Below are 18,450 nucleotides of genomic sequence, written 5' to 3'. Positions count from 1 at the left end.
AACATTAAAGTCGATTTTCTCGAAAACGGAGCCCCGGATGAGAAAATGTTATACCAAAATATCACCCTGTATATTGTCGTGTATTAGAACCCACGTACTAGGAACATGGGTCACTGTCAACGTACGGTGCAACGTCCGTTAATTTCTCATCGACGTATTTATGTTAGAACGGACGTTGGACGTGTCGACGCACGTTTTGTATTATACGCCCGTAATAAATTTCGCCCGAAAGTGTACTTAAAATCTAATTTTTACGCGATTTTAACTAAATTTAGCAATTATTATTTATGTATTTATACAAAAATGGCTTAATAAATAATGCAAATTTACCATCAAACTGTTTTAATTGAAACAATCGTAAAAAAATTTACAATTTACAATAACATTTGTACAACTTTAACAATAGTTGCATTAAATACTACTTATATGTACAAGTTTTCAATATACATATAATAATAACACATATAAATTGTATAAACTCTGTAAAAGTAGGCTTAAATATTATTTAGGCTTATCAAGCAATATCATTTATCCATAGAAAATAATTCCCTCTTCTGTAACTTGCAAATCTTCCGTACGATCTTCAAAGCATCATAAAGATTTCGTAAGCTTGTCGCTGAAATTTCTTTTTCTGGTGGCAAACGATAGATGTGTGTAATAAATTGCAGTATTCCTCTGCCAGATTCAATCTGTTGTTATTACACGTGGGTGACGGCAGAGTAAACGATAGTGAAATGACTTGAGCCAACATGCAGTTGGAACGTGGTCCTTTATTGCTGTTGTTCGTGCAACTGTCGAACTCCGTTGGTTGTTGCTCGTGCAACTATCGAATTCGAATTGACCAAGACTGACGATTGTACATGCTCTAGCATAACGGAAGAAGGCGGTAAGGAGTATTTATGGAACATGTTGCTACAAAAATATTATTTTAATGATTTACAATATGTATATTTACTCCCAAATAGCACATGACACCTTAAAGACGCCCATTTTACCTGGGCTAGGGTTGAACACTAGTGGTCATCAATTTTTATGTGTTTACTTATCTAATATGTAAAAATCGTCTCACTTACACCAAATATCTAGTAATGGTATTGATTATCGTGTCATTAATAAAAACAAAATGTGTTTCTTCGATCCATTCTGAAGGTACGATTTATTTTATGGCGGTAAAGTTTTGATAGTGATTTCAACATTGAAATGAATTCTTTCATTTTCACATTTAATTGCACACGTAGATTTATTGTATAATCTATAGGATGTATATTTTACAAAATTGTTTAAACATTATGTATTATTTACGAACTTAAGGTATAGTATTAAATTAGTACAAAATAAAGCGATCACTCTTGTGGACGGCGTTGTCTGTGTAAAAGTGGAGATCTACTTTCGAATACACTTGTCGTAACTGCTATCTGCAACTTAATTCCTTATAAACGACGGATACAGTAATTATGTACTTTCTACCTGTTTCGTAGGTCTTCTCACTGAAAACAAAAAAATTAATTCAAATTTTAAGATCATGAAATAAATGAATGAAAAAACCAAAATTATAACCGCATCATTCAATATTCGTAAAAAGAATGTTTAGCTTTTCGATTTTATACCTTAATTTGCTCAATAACAACGGCAACGATGAGACGGGCAGTTGGGCGGGTGGACTAGGCATTTATCCATACAGTAAACACTTGCTCCATCTTTGCCAGCTATTTCTCCAATTGCATCACATACATCCCTGTTTAAAAATGAAATGCAGTTTATTAATTTTCCTCGTTAGTTTAAACACTAGATCAATTTACATACTCCAGGAAGAAATACCCCTTTGAATAGTAAAAAAATATGGTAAACTGAAAACTGATAATTAAATTTTTGCATTAGGTACTTATCACTTTTTAAAATGTAAATACACCTAGAGAACCGAAATATTTGGAAAAGTACGTTTGCGACCACTATATCCACGGAAAAAGTCTGTTCGAAGAAAATAAATGCTTATAACGCTAAAAAAATATATTCTTAATAAATTGCAGTTTCCTATTATTATTAACAAGCATATGTAATTAAGGATAGAGAATTTCTTAAATTCAATTTAACATGACAACTTACGGACATTGGCAGATAGGTGATGGACAGTTCGGTGGATAACGAAGGCAATTATTTTGACACCAATCTCCCATTCCTGGTATGCGTCGGTAAAGAGGAGTCGGTACACAAATCTGAGATCTGCAATTAAAAGAACTGTCAGTGTTCTCCGCTTGTACATTTGTTCAATTCCATCGTCTAATGCAAGCATGTCCATGGATAGAATTGGTTATGCAGTACAGTAGACATTCGTTTCCTGCGCAACCGTTATATGCACAGAAGCCACGCCCCTTGCTCACACGTATTTTTCACACACCTGCGCGCACCCTACTCTGTCGTCCAGCATGCCCAGGACGGAATACATACGGTGTCGCGTTTCACTCGTATATTTCACTACAGAAAGCGAAGTGTATATAATATTGTTTTAATAATGTTTTTATTGGTGCAATGAATATTAGTTGAATGAATATTGGTGGCAATTTGATAGCTTCTTGTCTCGCGGATCACACGTAATGGGTAAAAGATGCTAACCAAGCTAGACATTTGCCACTAAAATATGTCACTAATTATGATCATTTTCATATAATACCTTAATACTTTATTACGCAGAATGTTTGGAAGAATTGATTTATGTAATAAAAGTATTGTATTCCATAATATTTCAATATCATTAATAAAAATGACATAATTAACTTTGAAAACTTAGAAGATACTCCACCTACGAAAAACTTGTTACTGCTAAGTAATAAGCCGCTTCATACTGAACAACATCTGTGAATAAACTTTTCTGATATCTCTAAAAATAACGGAGGTAATTAATGTAACCGTAAAGTGCGCATATGTAGCCCACCCTATATGTAGCTGTGTCGCACGACTGAACGTCTATTCTACAGTTCTTTTTTACAAATCGAAAACCAAATGACAAACGTTCTCATTGGATATGCTTCGGGTCTGTCGGTAATATCTGACACCGGTAATACCTGTGGGTAAAACAGGAACTGGCCGATAGGGTATAACCAGGACTGGAAGGTCCATCGTTAGGATCCTCACTTTATTTATGTAAATTTCTGTCTCTATTCTCTACTAGCTACATTGGAGTCTGTGTGATAAGATATCTATTCTACCATTCTATACTAAAGTAGTATAACGTCCATTGAAATATGTATATCATATCCCAGATATCACATGACGCCGAATGACGTCCTAAAAACGGCTTAAAGACGTCTTAGACCTGAAATAGTCGTAAAATGGGCGTTTTCAAAACGTCATGTGCTATCTGGGTATGTACACCAAACAGCCATACGACGTCTTACAAATTTCTGTGGTATGTCCATTTTAGGCATGAACGTCTTACGACCAGATATGGACGTCTTAAAGACACCTTATGGACAATTATTCAGGTTTTTATTCTACCATTCTCGTTTGTGTAACTCATAGGATGACCTGATAGATTCACGTGATTTCCGTAGATATATGGGAGCACCGACGAGGTAAATAGGCCTTTCATCTTATGGGAGTTGGTGGCCCATATGAACTGTAGTACCAACACCTTAAAAAGCCTGTGATTTTAGTGACCTCTACGTCATAAGAACGGCGAATCTGAGGTGGGTAGTGACAGTAAAATGGAAATGGGGCAACATTGCCCCAGAAAAGTGGGCCGAAGAAACACATTGGATGAATGGTCTGTTCTTATACCTAGTCGGTGATGAGAGATGGAATAAAAGCTCACCTAACAACAAGTGGAAATATATTATTTGGAGAACGATAGTCCTTGTAATAGAGCAGAAAGGGATTGTCCTGTTGCACAAAGAGGGGTGGCACTCCAGCTGTACTCGTAACGATGCTGACGTCCGCACAATTTCGAAATGTTTCAGGTCTTCCACAACCACTGGCTTCCGTTCCATTCTCGCAAATACCCCACATATTCCCTGATAATAATTTGGTAATATAATTAAGCAAATAAATACATAAATACAACGATACTAACCTGTATAGTAATTCCATTGTATCACACATTGAGAACAAGTAACGTATGCTGGTAAAGATACCCTGTATCGAAATATAGCTTTTTTCTCAGTGTCTAAAGGAATCTCAAAGCGAACGTCCCGAGTTCCGGAAACATACAAAGGATACCTTAACAAAACGAAAATTATTTTAACATATTACGCTATACAGGGTGTTCCAAAATAGCTTTCACTCCCGGAAATTAGGGGTTCCTGGGATGATTTGGAACATCTTTTTCCTTAGCAAAAATGTTATCCGTGGCTTTGTTAACGAGATATTAACGAAAAACCCCGTCCAATCAGAGCGCGAGTCTGTCGGTCGAATTCAATCGCGGCGCGTAACCAACGCTACTGCGGAAGCTCGGCCGGCAGACTCGCGCTCTGATTGGTCGGGATTTTTCGTTAATATCTCGTTAACAAAGCCACGGATACCATTTTTGCTGAGGAAAAAGTTGTTACAAATCATGCCAGGAACCCCTCAGTTCCGGGAGTTAAAACTATTTTGAGACAGCCTGTATACAAGGTGGTACAACCGGACAAGAGGTTATTCTGTTTGCAAACAAAAGTCCAAAGTCTAGAATCAAAATTTGTTTTATGATGCTTCGTTTCCGACAGAATCGAATTCGTGAACATTAATTACAATGCAATCCTTCTGTAATTATAATAATAATAGGTTTACGGCAAAAAAACAATTGAAATCGGAGTAATCTTTTATTTCATAAGACAACGTAGTTACTCTACCTTAATTAGACTGAGCTTTGTGCGATAAAGGTACCATATATAAACCTTAGAATTATCTGTTAATTCATTTGTAACAATTAACTGTAATAGAAACATGTTGTCAAATGATTTATTTGATCTTTACACGAGATAAAGTTTTTTTTCCCAATTGTCTTCAAAATAAAAATAAAAAGAACTATTTAAATGATTAATTGATTTAAATATTACTCTGTACAAATTATTTAAACGATTCATTATTTAAAATATTACTCTGTATAAACTATTTAAATGATTCATTATTTTAAATACTACGTTGTATTTTGTATTTCTAGTCATTTTTGTCCAACTCTACATAGCTGTACATAGTCCACCGTTCCGGTGTGTCAGTAAGAGCCATTTATTGAGTGTGAACCTTACAATTGCGTTATATCTTATCTAGCAATACTATCCGAACGTAATAAAATGGACCAACATCTCCCTACAGCACTCAATTAAATTACTACCACTGCGAACATGCATTGGATAGTGACGATCTAATACCCAGATAGCACATGACGTCTTGAAGACGGCTTACAGGCGCCCTAGACCTAAAATAGCCGTAAAACGGACGTTTTCAAGGCGTCATGTGCTATCGGGATAGGAAGGTATGCTAATTTTATGAGATATTGGGGATGAATGCTATGTCTTATAGGATTCACCAAAACTTGATTATATCGGATGAATAACCAGATAGCTAGTACGCCTTGAACACGCCCATTTTACGGCTATTTTAGGTCTATGGCGCCTTTAAGCTGTCTTCAAGGCGTCATTGGGTGCCATGTGCTATCTAGGTATGAAATGCACTGAACAGAGTTAATGGAACTTTTATTACCTATCGAAACATTCTTGGGTTGCCTCGTTTCTTGGATTATTGTTTGGACAAAGATACAGTTCGAATCTTCCTAAATGATTCGCCGTAAGCTCAACTTCGACATCGATTTCCTACAAAATAGAACCTATGTAATAAATAAATGACAATTCCGCTTCACCGGATTACTATAACGGTAAAGGACGAAATATTAGGTGTACCAATATGTAATCCACTATTTATTTTTCATAAATTGGTAACATAGTTCAAATTTAAAATACCTTTCTGCTATTTTTCATCTTTAAATATGGCGATCAGTCTTGAAGAATGAGGACGGTCCACAAAATAGTAATAGGTTTTTTAGAAAATAAGTACTGGATTTGATAAAATATAGTGAATTGCTTGTTTTGTATAGGGTATACGCACCAATGACTGAACACTTAAGAGCTTTTGTAACTATTAAAAGCGAAATTTAAATGGTAATAATATTAATGAATATTCAACACATAAAAGTTACATTTCTTAATACCTGTACTTTTTTATAATGTATAGATTTCAATTTGAAAAATTGGAAATTGTGATTAAATAAATTAAAAAGAAAAAATACATATTTCACCAGTGTATGAACAATACTTAGTAAATAAACATTTTTAACTAATGGCACGAAAATTGCTTGCATACGAAACAAGGAATTGAAAAAAGTCATATTCAATCATTTGCTTATTTTAATAACTGAATTTACTCGTTTTTATATATAATGTTCATTCATTGGTACATGTTCATTTACTAGTCCATCAATCCTACCTAATAAAATCAAATTACCTGACCAGATGTGTAATGTCTGACAATAGTTCCTTTCGCGTATTCACCGCCCGCCTCGTGTGGTTTTGGATCTTGAAAGTGGTAAGGATCACCACAAATCCCGCATTGTCCGTTGTTCTGCACCCATTGCACTGAAGAATAGTACTTGTGTAAAAAAAAATTGTTTCAAAATTTATATTACATTATTCTAGATTCTAGACGAAGATATCAAATTATTTAACCTCATTTCGTTTATTTCATTCCATATTTTATTAACCCATTAAGGGGTTAGATCACCTTGGAGGTCCAAAAATCATATGTATAAGTTCCAGAATCTTTTTTGGTGAAATTATGAGACAAATAAAAAAACTGTTTGAAGGGCTTTATTTTATATGCTTTATGGTATATAAAAAAATGTTGTATCTATTTTTTTTAAACAATATAACGTTGCTGGTCCTCTTTCATTCTTGTAGTTGTTGAAAGGACCCTCTAGTCCGAGTAAAGACCAAGTAGTGAAATAATACGTTTTTTATAAGTATGATTTTTTATTCTATGCAAAATTAGATACCCAGGTGAGAGAAGAAATAGTGGTGAAAAAATTATTCAGCTAATCCCATGGAATTCCACTTTCATAACCGCAATGTTAAAAAACAGAAGTTAGTAACCCAGATAGGACATGACGTCTAATGACACCTTGAAGACGGCTTAAAGGCGTCTAGACCTCAAATAGCCGTAAAATTGGCGTCTTCAAGGCATCATGTGCTATCTGGGAATATAAATTGGCTGAAAAAAATTGCTAAATTTTTTTCTTAATATTTGTATGGTATGTTTATTATCATAGTAATATTAATAAATTAAACATAACCATAAGAAATAAAGTAATAATATGGAATGGTTAAAGTAATAATAAAATATAATTATTTAAGATTGTCGAAACAAAGTATTTAGTACTGTCGATATAAATTTTGATTTTAGGGTCGGTTTCTAAAAGCCTCTTTCTGAAAAAAATCCTTACAATTAACTAACAAATTTTGTAAATATGTAGAATAATTTCACTTTTAATAAATCTACGTTCTTCGTAATTTTGGCGAGACCAATGAAGGACTAAGACATTTTTAGAAGGTCCACAATAAATTGTCGCCCGAGTTCTTAACCGTTCTAACTACATTTTTCAAAAAAATTTAGTTAATCAATGTACGTGCATCTCATTGCACCAAAGAATTTCAGGATAATATAAAGAAAATTCACCCTAAAAAGCAACAGATATTTCTTCTAAGTCCTAACTCCGAAACATTGAAAGTTCTTTCTTCTAGGTTCTATCTCCAAATACTAGCAACAGTTGAAAATTTATATTGATAAGCAGATGAAATTTTATTAAATATTGTAATAAATAGCTATTCAGTAAATGATATTGTAGTGTGTTTAATTATTCCACTACTTAATTGCTTCTATAATATTAAACTTCGTAAACATTAAACTCAGTTTTCATACCTTCAGTTACATACCTTTGAGCTTTTAAATAAGAGAGAAAAGTAAAAAATTTTTTTTTATGTGCAGAATTATTATTTATTAAAAAGTCAACATATACATCTTATTAAATGTTATTTCTTTAGCATTTTCTGAAAAATTGAGCTATATATCTATCAAGAGAAGAAAATGGTTGCCATTTCATTATAACCTGTTTCATTAAAATGCCATTTGCGGTACTAGATAGATCTCTGTGAACTTTTCTCCGAAAGAAGTTTTTTTAAATTTATATTAAAGTAGACAAAGGGAACTAGTACTCACCGAAGCCGATTTTGAAAATAACAATATTTTAAAAAATTGGAGCTGTTTGAACTTAAACTTACAATTTTCGACATAAATATTCAACTTCTTTTGTTATTAAAAAGAAAAGAAATGTATGAATGAAAAATTCGCTTGCCAAGTACTAGACTTTAATCTTAAAAATATTACCACAAAGTTTGATCCAAATTCCTTCAGTAGTTTTTTAAATATTTCTGGTACCAATTTTGGAAACTGCATTTCGAGTAAAACGCTTTCAAATGGCAGCCATTTTCTTCTGTTGATAGATATATAGATTCATTTTTCATAAATTACTAAGCAAATAACATATAATAAGACGTACACGTTGAATTTTTAATAAACAATAATTCTGCACATAGAAAAAAAATTTTTAATTTTCCCTCTTATTTAACAGCTCAAAAGTATGTAACCCCTTAAGAACTGGAGCGACGAAAAATATACAATATTATCCTATTGTCTTGAAAATCATGAAGAATGAAATAATTTTGTACGAGGTGTACTGTAACTTTCTTAATCCACTGTACATACAGGCTGTCGTGTTTTAATCGACAAAATGACACGTTTCAGATGAAAGTCAAGATACGAAAGTTTCGAGAAAAAGGATTGCATAATGAGTGTGGTTTCATTATAGGGCAAAAAGAATCAGAATACATTTCAAGGTCACTGTCTTTGCCTTTCCTTTCAATGCAACCACTTGTACGCTTCTGTTTACGTAAACCAGAAAAAACAATGACCTGCAATTACACACGCGATCATTAAGAATCATTAACAGTATTCGGCATTGGGTACGTTTTATTCACGGTCCATAAAATGTCATCGTACAGTCGATTTCTCGGTAAAAAAAACAAAGTCAATCGAAAACTGGAACAGAATATTTCGAAGAAAAATATGGTTTACATAACACATCACAGATAGCACATGACGCCTTAAAGACGCCTATTTTACAGCTATTTTAGGTCCAAGGCGTCTTTAAGCCGTCTTCAAGGCGTCATGTGTTAGCTGGGAAGAGTTATACGCGAAGAAGTGGGAGTGTCTATTTGACTTCGAGGTTAGTTTTCACTCCCGATTGAGTACGAATGAAACACACTGTTATTTTTGCTTTGAATTACTCTGTAAACCCACGAAGTTTCATTCCAATTCGCGAATCAGCCCTTGTCAGTACAGAACAGCTGAAATTAATAATTCTAAAATATTTTACTACTTCAATTGTACTAAATTCAATTTGTTTATTTAGTTAAATAGTAAAATTACATTTTCAATTATTTATTATACAGGGTGGTCCACGCCAATTGTTCACTCTGAATAACTTCTAAAGTATGCATTGTATGAAAAAACTTTTTATAGGAAAGGTGTATGGTTTGGAAGGATACATTATGTAATGAATATATTTTTTTTATGAGTAGAGACGTTTTGGAGATTTGAAGGTCAACTTCGTTTTTTCAAACGGAATGCTATATTTTTTATGCCGAAATATCGAAGAGCGTTAAATTTTGAGTAAAAAAGTACAGACCTTTATTAACCGTAAACCTAATAATTAACGAATAATTTCACTCTGTTTCTTGAAAATGGTCTGTGAGTAATATCAAGTTGGAGATTCAATACCAGAATGATTTCCGTAAGACCGCGGAGTTTACTTGACAATGTTTATCAACATAAATAACCGATTCTGCGTATGGAATCCTAATCGCTTACTCTGTCCGTTATACAGTATTAAAGTTATCATCAGTGTTGAACAGTCTTGAGAAGTTATCATCAATCAACTTGATATTACGCACAGACCATTTTCAAGAAACAAAGTGAAATTATTCGTTAATTATTAGGTTTACGGTTAATAAAGGTCTGTACTTTTTTACTCAAAATTTAACGCTCTTCGATATTTCGGCATAAAAAATATAGCATTCCGTTTGAAAAAACGAAGTTGACCTTCAAATCTCCAAAACGTCTCTACTCATAAAAAAAATATATTCATTACATAATGTATCCTTCCAAACCATACACCTTTCCTATAAAAAGTTTTTTCATACAATGCATACTTTAGAAGTTATTCAGAGTGAACAAGTTGTATACACCACCCTGTATATATTATTATATTTTTCATTATGAAATAATAAAAAAGCCAGAGATGTTCTTCCATTCGGATGAAGGTTATGTATCGACAGTCGAAACTTATCTTTCACGTGTAAAACGGCAGTATAAGTCGATATGGTAATGGAAACACGAAGACATTGGTGATTCACACCGTTTGCTGCGGTAAGTTTAAAGTTATAGTGGAAACATTCTCGATTGAGAAAACGGTGTCATTAAAAGCAGGTACAGATAACATGCGCATCAGCGGCTTCCTAACACTCTTTCGAATAATCGTCTGCCACTCCCTTCGGACATACACAAGCCCATCGTCCCAAATCTCTTAACTTCGAATGATAAACTGTTACATAGCAAGTGTTACAACGTGGCATTTTTAACCCTTTCGTTTCCACTGTAACCATATGGGAACGTAAATTGGAAAATAAAAGATTAATATCATGCATGTTTTCATATTTGTGAGCATATAATAGTTCTCTTAAAAAATTTTCATATGCTTTTAAAAGTTTATCGATAAAGTAGGACATTATTGGCCTTTGTGATTTCTAGTTAAATTGGCAGGGATAATTTAACTAAAACAACAATTCTACTTAAATATGTGATTTCTAGTTAAATTGACAGGGAGAATTTAGTTTCTTTCATTTGTTGGAATTCAAGTGTTGAGCATTTTTAGTAGTACAATAAGTACTTATAAAACTCTAATTTCTTTCAACCTATTTCAAGAGGGTTCACTGATCAAAGGTAAGAAAAATGGGTTTTATTATGTACAATAACTTTATAACGGCAATTATTGTACAAAATTGCAAAACTGTGATAGAAGTAGAAAAAGGTGCCAAATGGCAACGAATGAATAATGGCACTAAATGCTTCCAAAATGTTAAAAATTGTTTTTTGGATCATTTATATGTCGTCTAATATAGACAGAAATGCAAAAAGAAATGTTTTCTCGTAATTGTTAAGTAATTTGGGAATGAAAGGGTTTAAAGAACAATATTTTAACCCTTTAAGGCCAGAATTATGCTACCGTCATTTTTTTAACGCAATTATGCTTCCAGATACTTGAAAACTGATCAAATATGATTTACGTTTTGTCGTTTTTTATTCGTATAGTAAGTATTCTTCATTAACAATCGAACTACCGAACCCTTCAAAATGACGAATTCCAGATTTTTTATTTTACAATTACTGAAATCTTAAAGATACTTTCATCGGAATTTATGTTAACCTTTAATTTCTTATACACTGTATATTATAGTATACTAAACTATATTACATTATATATTATACGTATCAATATATTAGACAATTAAACTTAGCATATATTCAATGCTGGTAGTTCTAATATTAAATAAATCATAACATGAATAAATAAGTGAAAAAACAAAAACATTTTTTTGTTTCATATTTTGCGATCTTCTGCAAAATTTAGCACAATCGAGCAAATCTCTAAAGAAATTTTTTTTCTTACAATTAGTTTAGCAGTTCTCTACACGTTCACGAAATTTTGAAATTTATATTGGATCACCCCGTATACCTTAATTACGATAGGCTGTACCGTTTCTGAACCCTTTAAATGAGTTTCTTTTGATCTCATTTGTAAAAGTCACTGTCCTTCATTCGGACCTAAGCACAGCTGGGGGCCACTCTGGTGTTTCGACACATCGATCAATCCCGCTACCCGATGAACTAATTTGAATAGAACCCGGATCATTTTAATCATCACGAATTTTTTTTCGTTACATATTATATCTCGACAATCTCTATTGCTTAATATTATTACTAAACTGCGGACGTTTATGCAAATATAGATGTTTAGGAACTAACTTATAGAAACTACAGTCAAACCAAGATCTGTTCACTTTATTTACTATTGTACCAGGTTCAAAAGAAAATAAAAACATCTTCAGCACATGACGCCTTACAGACGTCTATTTTACGGCTATTTTAGGTCTAAGGGGTCTTTAAGCCGTCTTCAAGGCATCATGTGCTATTTGGGAATCGTCTAAGAATAACGGCTCTGATACCTCTTAAATAAATTTAATTTTAATTACATCCCAGATAGCACATGACGCCTTAAACACGCCTATTTTACGGCTATTTCAGATCTAAGGGGTCCTTAAGCTGTCTTCAAGGCGTCATATGCTATCTGGGATTTCACTTAACATAACTTATCCTTGTGTTACTGGTTAATTTGTTTCCGTAAATGACGCTTATTGTTACGCTACTGACCTGCATATCCGCCGCAAAAAAGCTCGTTGTCGTTGTAGTTCACAGGATTCGGATACCCAAACCTCCACATACTGTTCCGCGCTGGTGGATCCATTAGACGTCCATGGCCGTGGACGTAAACGCGATTAGAAACCTTTAGAATCGTTAATTTTTAGAAAGGATGGTACAAATGGCGAGAACACATACAAAATTTCGTACGCAAGACTAAATCTAAAAAACAGGAGTAAAGTGTTTTCTTTAAAAAATGATTGTTTTATTATTTATTCTATTACAATTTGGCGACAGTAAGCAACCCAGATAGCATATGACGCCTTGAAGACGTCCTTTTACGGCTATTTTAGGTCTAAGACGTCTTTAAGTCGTCTTCAAGGCGTTATGTGCTATCTGGGAGCAAAAAAACGATAATAATAACTCGTTATGGTGAACACTTTTGCAAGTAACAAAGGTAAGGATGGATCGTTATTTTAAGCCAAAGAAAGGATTAAAAGGATTAATTGAAAGTAAGAACGTTTTCTAGATGACAGATCATATTGAGGTTAGCCCTTCTATTTTACGAAATCCGATTTTACCAAAAAGTGGATGAAGGGAAAATTATTCTACGTGTTTTATGATATTTCAGTGCGATTAACAAATATTGTGAAACTTTTCATGGTTTTCGTAAATATAAAAGTTATAATATTTAACGATCCTTTTACCATTTCTATGTATTATTTTCTAAAAGGATTTGAATACCCAATCACTTCCTTCCCGTTACTACAGAAATTTTAGCAACGATTTTGGAAATACAAGGTTTTGTGAACTATAAGAAGTGTTCAAAATGGCACTTTTACCAAAATCGAAATTTTTATAATATATAGTATATGAAAATTCTGATTGTAGAAATGGCAAAAGGGTTTTGATGGGGAGCTGTAATGTGATCAGAGCGAAGCAAATGTGTTACAAAAAAATCTTAAAAATATCTTGGTTATTAAATTGCGTAATGGATGTTCTCTTGTAGAAAATTAAGTAGCACATAATACGGAAGCATGAATCAATAAATTCATAAGCAATAAATGTGTACGAGCATTTGAAATGTCCAAAAGATGTGAATTAGTTTCTTACACAAAATCGCAGACCAAAAACGTTTCATTTTAACCTTCGAATTCCTACAGTTCAAATAGTGATCCATTTTTGGTCATTTTTGTTAATTCGTTTCAAAAGTTGTGACTTTATTGGGAAAATGGAAAATCAAACCAGCGCCCCTACCGGTTATTTTACGAACTAAGACGTTCAAATATATTCTAAATTGCTCACTAGTGTGCACTAGATCCTGTAGATGGCACCCGTTTTCGAGTTTTCGCGGATAATTTAAAAAGATCAATTTTTCTTTCAATATTCTTGTTTATAACATTCCTTTAATTACTAACCGAAGAGTCTAAACCTTTTATAAATTATGAATAATAACACGTGATTAAATACTAATTATTGTTTCAAAGTAGTTAAATATTTTCTGGAATGTTTCTAAAATAAATTCGAATAGAAATGACATTTCCGTTACCAGCTTTCGAATTTCTTTATGTCACAGCCCAAATAAATGGCGACACCTGTAGGTGCTTATGGAAATTGGAGGTTAAGTACAAAAGAAAAACAAAGAAACACGTTGCGACATTTCATGACGTAAAAATAAATCGCGTAACTGACAGCCCTGCGTTGAATAATTTCAAACCTGGCCCTCTGTGAGTACAACGTGTCATCATGTTGTGTACTTTCATTGCCGGTGGCAATAACCGGATCATGGCTACGTGAAAATTGTGAAAACAGTAATTTTTTATGAAAATTAAATGAATCGATATAATTATATAACTGCGAAGAGTGATTGGTTTGCTGCGCTTGCGCAAGATGTCGTTAAAATTACATGCGTACTGGACCAAAAATTCACACCGTATCCCTGTTTTAATTATAAAGAAACGTTTGTGTTCTTGTACTCTTGCCATTTCTGTCTGTTCTATTAATTTTTTATTAGTTACTTCTTTTTATGTCGTTGTAATCTGTCGAAAAGAAATAAATACAAAAGGCAAATTTATTTGAAATTTAAAGATGGCCGCATGGCGGGAAAACAGCATGCAGATGTTGCCGATGGATATTTTCTCGACCTGTCCGAATTGAAAACCGTTACGACACTTTTTCTGGATGGTTTCTTCCTCAGAAATATCTATAGAAACCGATACTGTGCAATGAATTGATGCTGGATACAGAACTTGTCGTGAAGATGCTAAAATAATGAGTAAAAAGTACGCAAGCCGGATCTTTTTTAAACTTTGATCGCCATTTACAAGCATTCAGAACCGTAAAGTTTAATAACTGTATACATCGATAGATTCAGGAAACCCTCCTCTATCTTCCATGGCTAAATTGAACTTTCTAGTGTTTTTATTTTTCACGTAATTCCTTATTTTTGCCCTGGATCATGCGTTTTTACAAAAACTCATGTTTTTTGAAAAACTGATGGCAAACTGATAGAACTCTAAAAGAATCACTCAATGGGGATTGCAGATCAGAAAAAAAGTTTTAATTTGTTGGACAATATTATGAACTTGTACGAAATTTTATAACAATACTTACAAACATTTTGACTCAACACAACTTTACTATTCGATAAAATTAAAGTAATAAATATGAATATTTATATATATGAACTAATATTACATTGCTAAGAGTAACCGTAAATACAGAATAGACATTGTACTCAGCTCAAGGGATGCCTTAAGGTAAGGCCCTTAATGTCGTTTTTGTGGAAATCTGATATCGTTATGCTGAACTACATCTCTCTTAACGAGAGCAAACGAACATTTTATTTTACTTACGTGTAATAAGAAACAGGATATTGCATAAAGTATATTGGGGCGCCGCATTCTGGTAACCTGAAACACGATTCACCCAAAAATGAATTTCACCACATAATTAACCTTATTAAATATAAGCTAAATTTCGAAACGATCGAAGTGTTCATCGTAAAATATTTAATTAGTTCTGTTATGGTGGATAATTCTTATAATGGTCCGGGGTTATGTATTATTCAGATAAAATATTTACAAAATCAGTATTCAAATAAAGATGTCAGCTTACTTTCAAATGTTTCTACATTATTTTACTCGACAAGCAAACAATTGTTTCTTATTACTTAAATTATATAATTCTTAAATTATTTTCATATACGATTTGCAATTAAATGATTTTTTATTATATCTTATATTTGTATAATTCTACTTGAAATAATCTTGAAAATAATTTCATTTTCGACAAATTTTTTATTGTCTCTGAATGTTTAGAAAAAAACAGATGTGACAAATACTTCTGAATACTGTTTCTTATATTTACGATAAGTACGAAAATCCCACCCTATTGTACTTTTCTTTTTCGTCCCTTGCATAATAATACTTTAACACAATCGAGAACGGTGTATTTTTATGCAAGACTATCCCGAGTAGTCAACAAGTTTACGTACCAGCTGTATATGACCCACACGTTGAGTCATTTGCTAAACAGGTGTGTACTTTCATTACTCATATGCTGGGTCATCGGTCTCAAAGGTGTTAATAATTTTTATTGAGAAATAGAAATGCTCTATGATTATCGAAACGTGAATTTTTAACTATAATACAGTTAAAGTGGCCCTTTTCGAAACGAATTTAAAATCAGACTTATTTTAAGAGAAAATGTTCTCATGTCACGAAAGAAAATATTGTCGTTTTGTGTGTCAAGCGTCTATAAGCTACAGTGACTAGAACTTAAAATGATGTATTCATTTATTCAAAAGTCAAGAAAAATAACGAATTAATTTAGAATGATTTATTTCAATATAACAACTTCATATAACTTCTATAATATGAATATAGATACAATTCTTAATCTTTTCTTCCATTTTCTGAAAATGCCCCGCAATGACGAGTGCTTGTTAAGACAAAACATTCATTGCATCTAAGAAACTATTTTATATTCTTAACCCAACAAGATACTTAACCCCTTGCCTTGCCTTATAACATCGAGTCAGACTCGTGTTAAATGGAGTAACCATGAATATTATTAATTTTCTTCGAGTCAAAGTGAAATACTATTCTTCTTAACACTTCAGAGTAAATGCACACATGCGATAAGTACAGAATTCTTTTTGTTACTGGGAAACTAATAACAATAAAGTAATTCTGGAGACAGTAGATGTCAAAAAATTCGCAAGGCAAGGTGTTAAAGGAAGAAAAAAAATCCTCCTTTTATTTCTGCCTATAACGATTTCTTTACAAAATGTAATTTTCCATAAGAATCTACAATCTATCGATCGCAATATTATTCAACGACCTTCTCCGAAGGCTGCCCGTTCAACAGGATAAAGATTAATTAAAGTGCGTTGATCTGGACCAGAGAATCACTCCGAAAATTAAGAAGAACTAAACCGGTTCACCTATGACAGCCTTCATTGATGGTCATTCTAAATACGTCCCAAAGTTCCGCCTCTGTCAAGCAAACGGATTAAGGGACCTCGTGAATAAATTGCAGACGATCGGCCTTGAATCAGCTAGTGACAACAGAATCTTGCGTAAGAAAGTAGACGCATGATTGTACCACATGTGCTGCCAATCAGGTCGGATTACGACAATCAAAAACGATTTCCGAACCGTTTCTCATTTGTATCAGCTGTTACACACGATTTCTTACACCGAGTTGCCTGTTCTACTCATCGCATTATTCTCGACGAGTCACTCGAAAATCAACGATCCCAGCTGAAAACAGGCCATCTTAATATCTTCTCCCATTTTAACCTCCTCAGAACCAGTGCGCATTGCAATGTACAATAACTTTTTTTTAAATTCCTTTTCAACCTATTTTGCGTTTTTTTTTAAATCTAATTTTTAGAAAATACAGCATCACAGTACAATGCAATGCAAAAATGGACTGAAAAGTAATTTTATTTAATCGATCAACTGAAATTTCTGAAATATTGTATTGTTATTGCAAATACATATGTATGTGTGCAAAATTTCAAGGGAATCGGTTTGGTAAAAGTGGGACGAAAATTGATTTCAAGATTTTACCCAGACAAATAGAGGAACCAACGTAAATAAAACCGTGTAATAATAAAAAATTAAACGTAAAATAGTTTCAGAACAAACGTTACAAGGTATATTGCAATCTGCACTGGATTTGAGGAAGTTACGGATCGAGAAATGTTTGAAGCACAATTTGAATTGGTTTCGAAAGGGTAATACTGTGGGAGAGAAATAAAATTTTTTTTTAAGGTCATTTTTTCAAGGTCACTGCTGTTTTTTTGCAGGAAAGTATGTATTTTCTTTCTATTGTATCTTGTAGTAGACGAAACAATGCATTCGAACATGCGTGAGTTATGACCTCAAGATAACCTTAGACACTTTAAATAACTATTTAGACTATTTTAAAAATATTCGTTATTTCTTCCCAGCATACCCCGCCATTTTAACTAAACAGAAGATTGGAAAGATTTACGGAATCGAAAATGTATTGCTACCGTATTGGAACTATCTTATTTGCACATCTGATATTCACAAAGTTTGTTAAATGAAAAAACAGAAACTGAAATTCACTATTTGACCATTTTATGTGTAGTCGAATGCTACGACAGCTTTTAATAATATATTGTAGAATTTGAGTAACTACTTGTATGTAAAAAATTGTAAATGAAAAATAATTGTATCTCATGACAAATTTTGTCGTAATTTGAGGTTAATGTTTTTATTTAAGAAAAATAATTTTCATGAAATAAAAGGTAATTTTATTTAAGAAAAACTATGCTAGATATTAATTTAAATATTCAATCTGGTTGCATATATTGTAGAATTTGCTATGTTATGTAAATCCTTTCATGGAAAAGATTGT

At 32.8% G+C, this 18,450-nt stretch overlaps 1 protein-coding gene across 1 annotated transcript; it reads right to left on the bottom strand.

The window, feature by feature from the left end:
* Window positions 1-1,463: 1,463 nt before the first annotated feature.
* Window positions 1,464-15,463, bottom strand: LOC107193019. Its single transcript, XM_015582393.1, has 9 exons — window positions 15,411-15,463; window positions 12,568-12,700; window positions 6,472-6,602; window positions 5,674-5,783; window positions 4,067-4,212; window positions 3,809-4,007; window positions 2,104-2,220; window positions 1,608-1,735; window positions 1,464-1,487 (listed from the first exon to the last, which is right to left on the bottom strand). The coding sequence occupies exons 1-8, from the start codon at window positions 15,456-15,458 to the stop codon at window positions 1,618-1,620; spliced, it is 1,002 nt and encodes a 333-aa protein (XP_015437879.1). The 5' UTR covers window positions 15,459-15,463; the 3' UTR covers window positions 1,464-1,487; window positions 1,608-1,617.
* Window positions 15,464-18,450: the final 2,987 nt, after the last annotated feature.

This window comes from Dufourea novaeangliae, unplaced genomic scaffold (genome assembly GCF_001272555.1).
Source record: "Dufourea novaeangliae isolate 0120121106 unplaced genomic scaffold, ASM127255v1 scaffold498, whole genome shotgun sequence".
In the NCBI taxonomy this organism is placed as follows: Eukaryota; Metazoa; Arthropoda; class Insecta; order Hymenoptera; family Halictidae; genus Dufourea; species Dufourea novaeangliae.
Note: the sequence above shows the minus strand (reverse complement) of the source record. Positions and strands in the feature narration are given on the sequence as shown.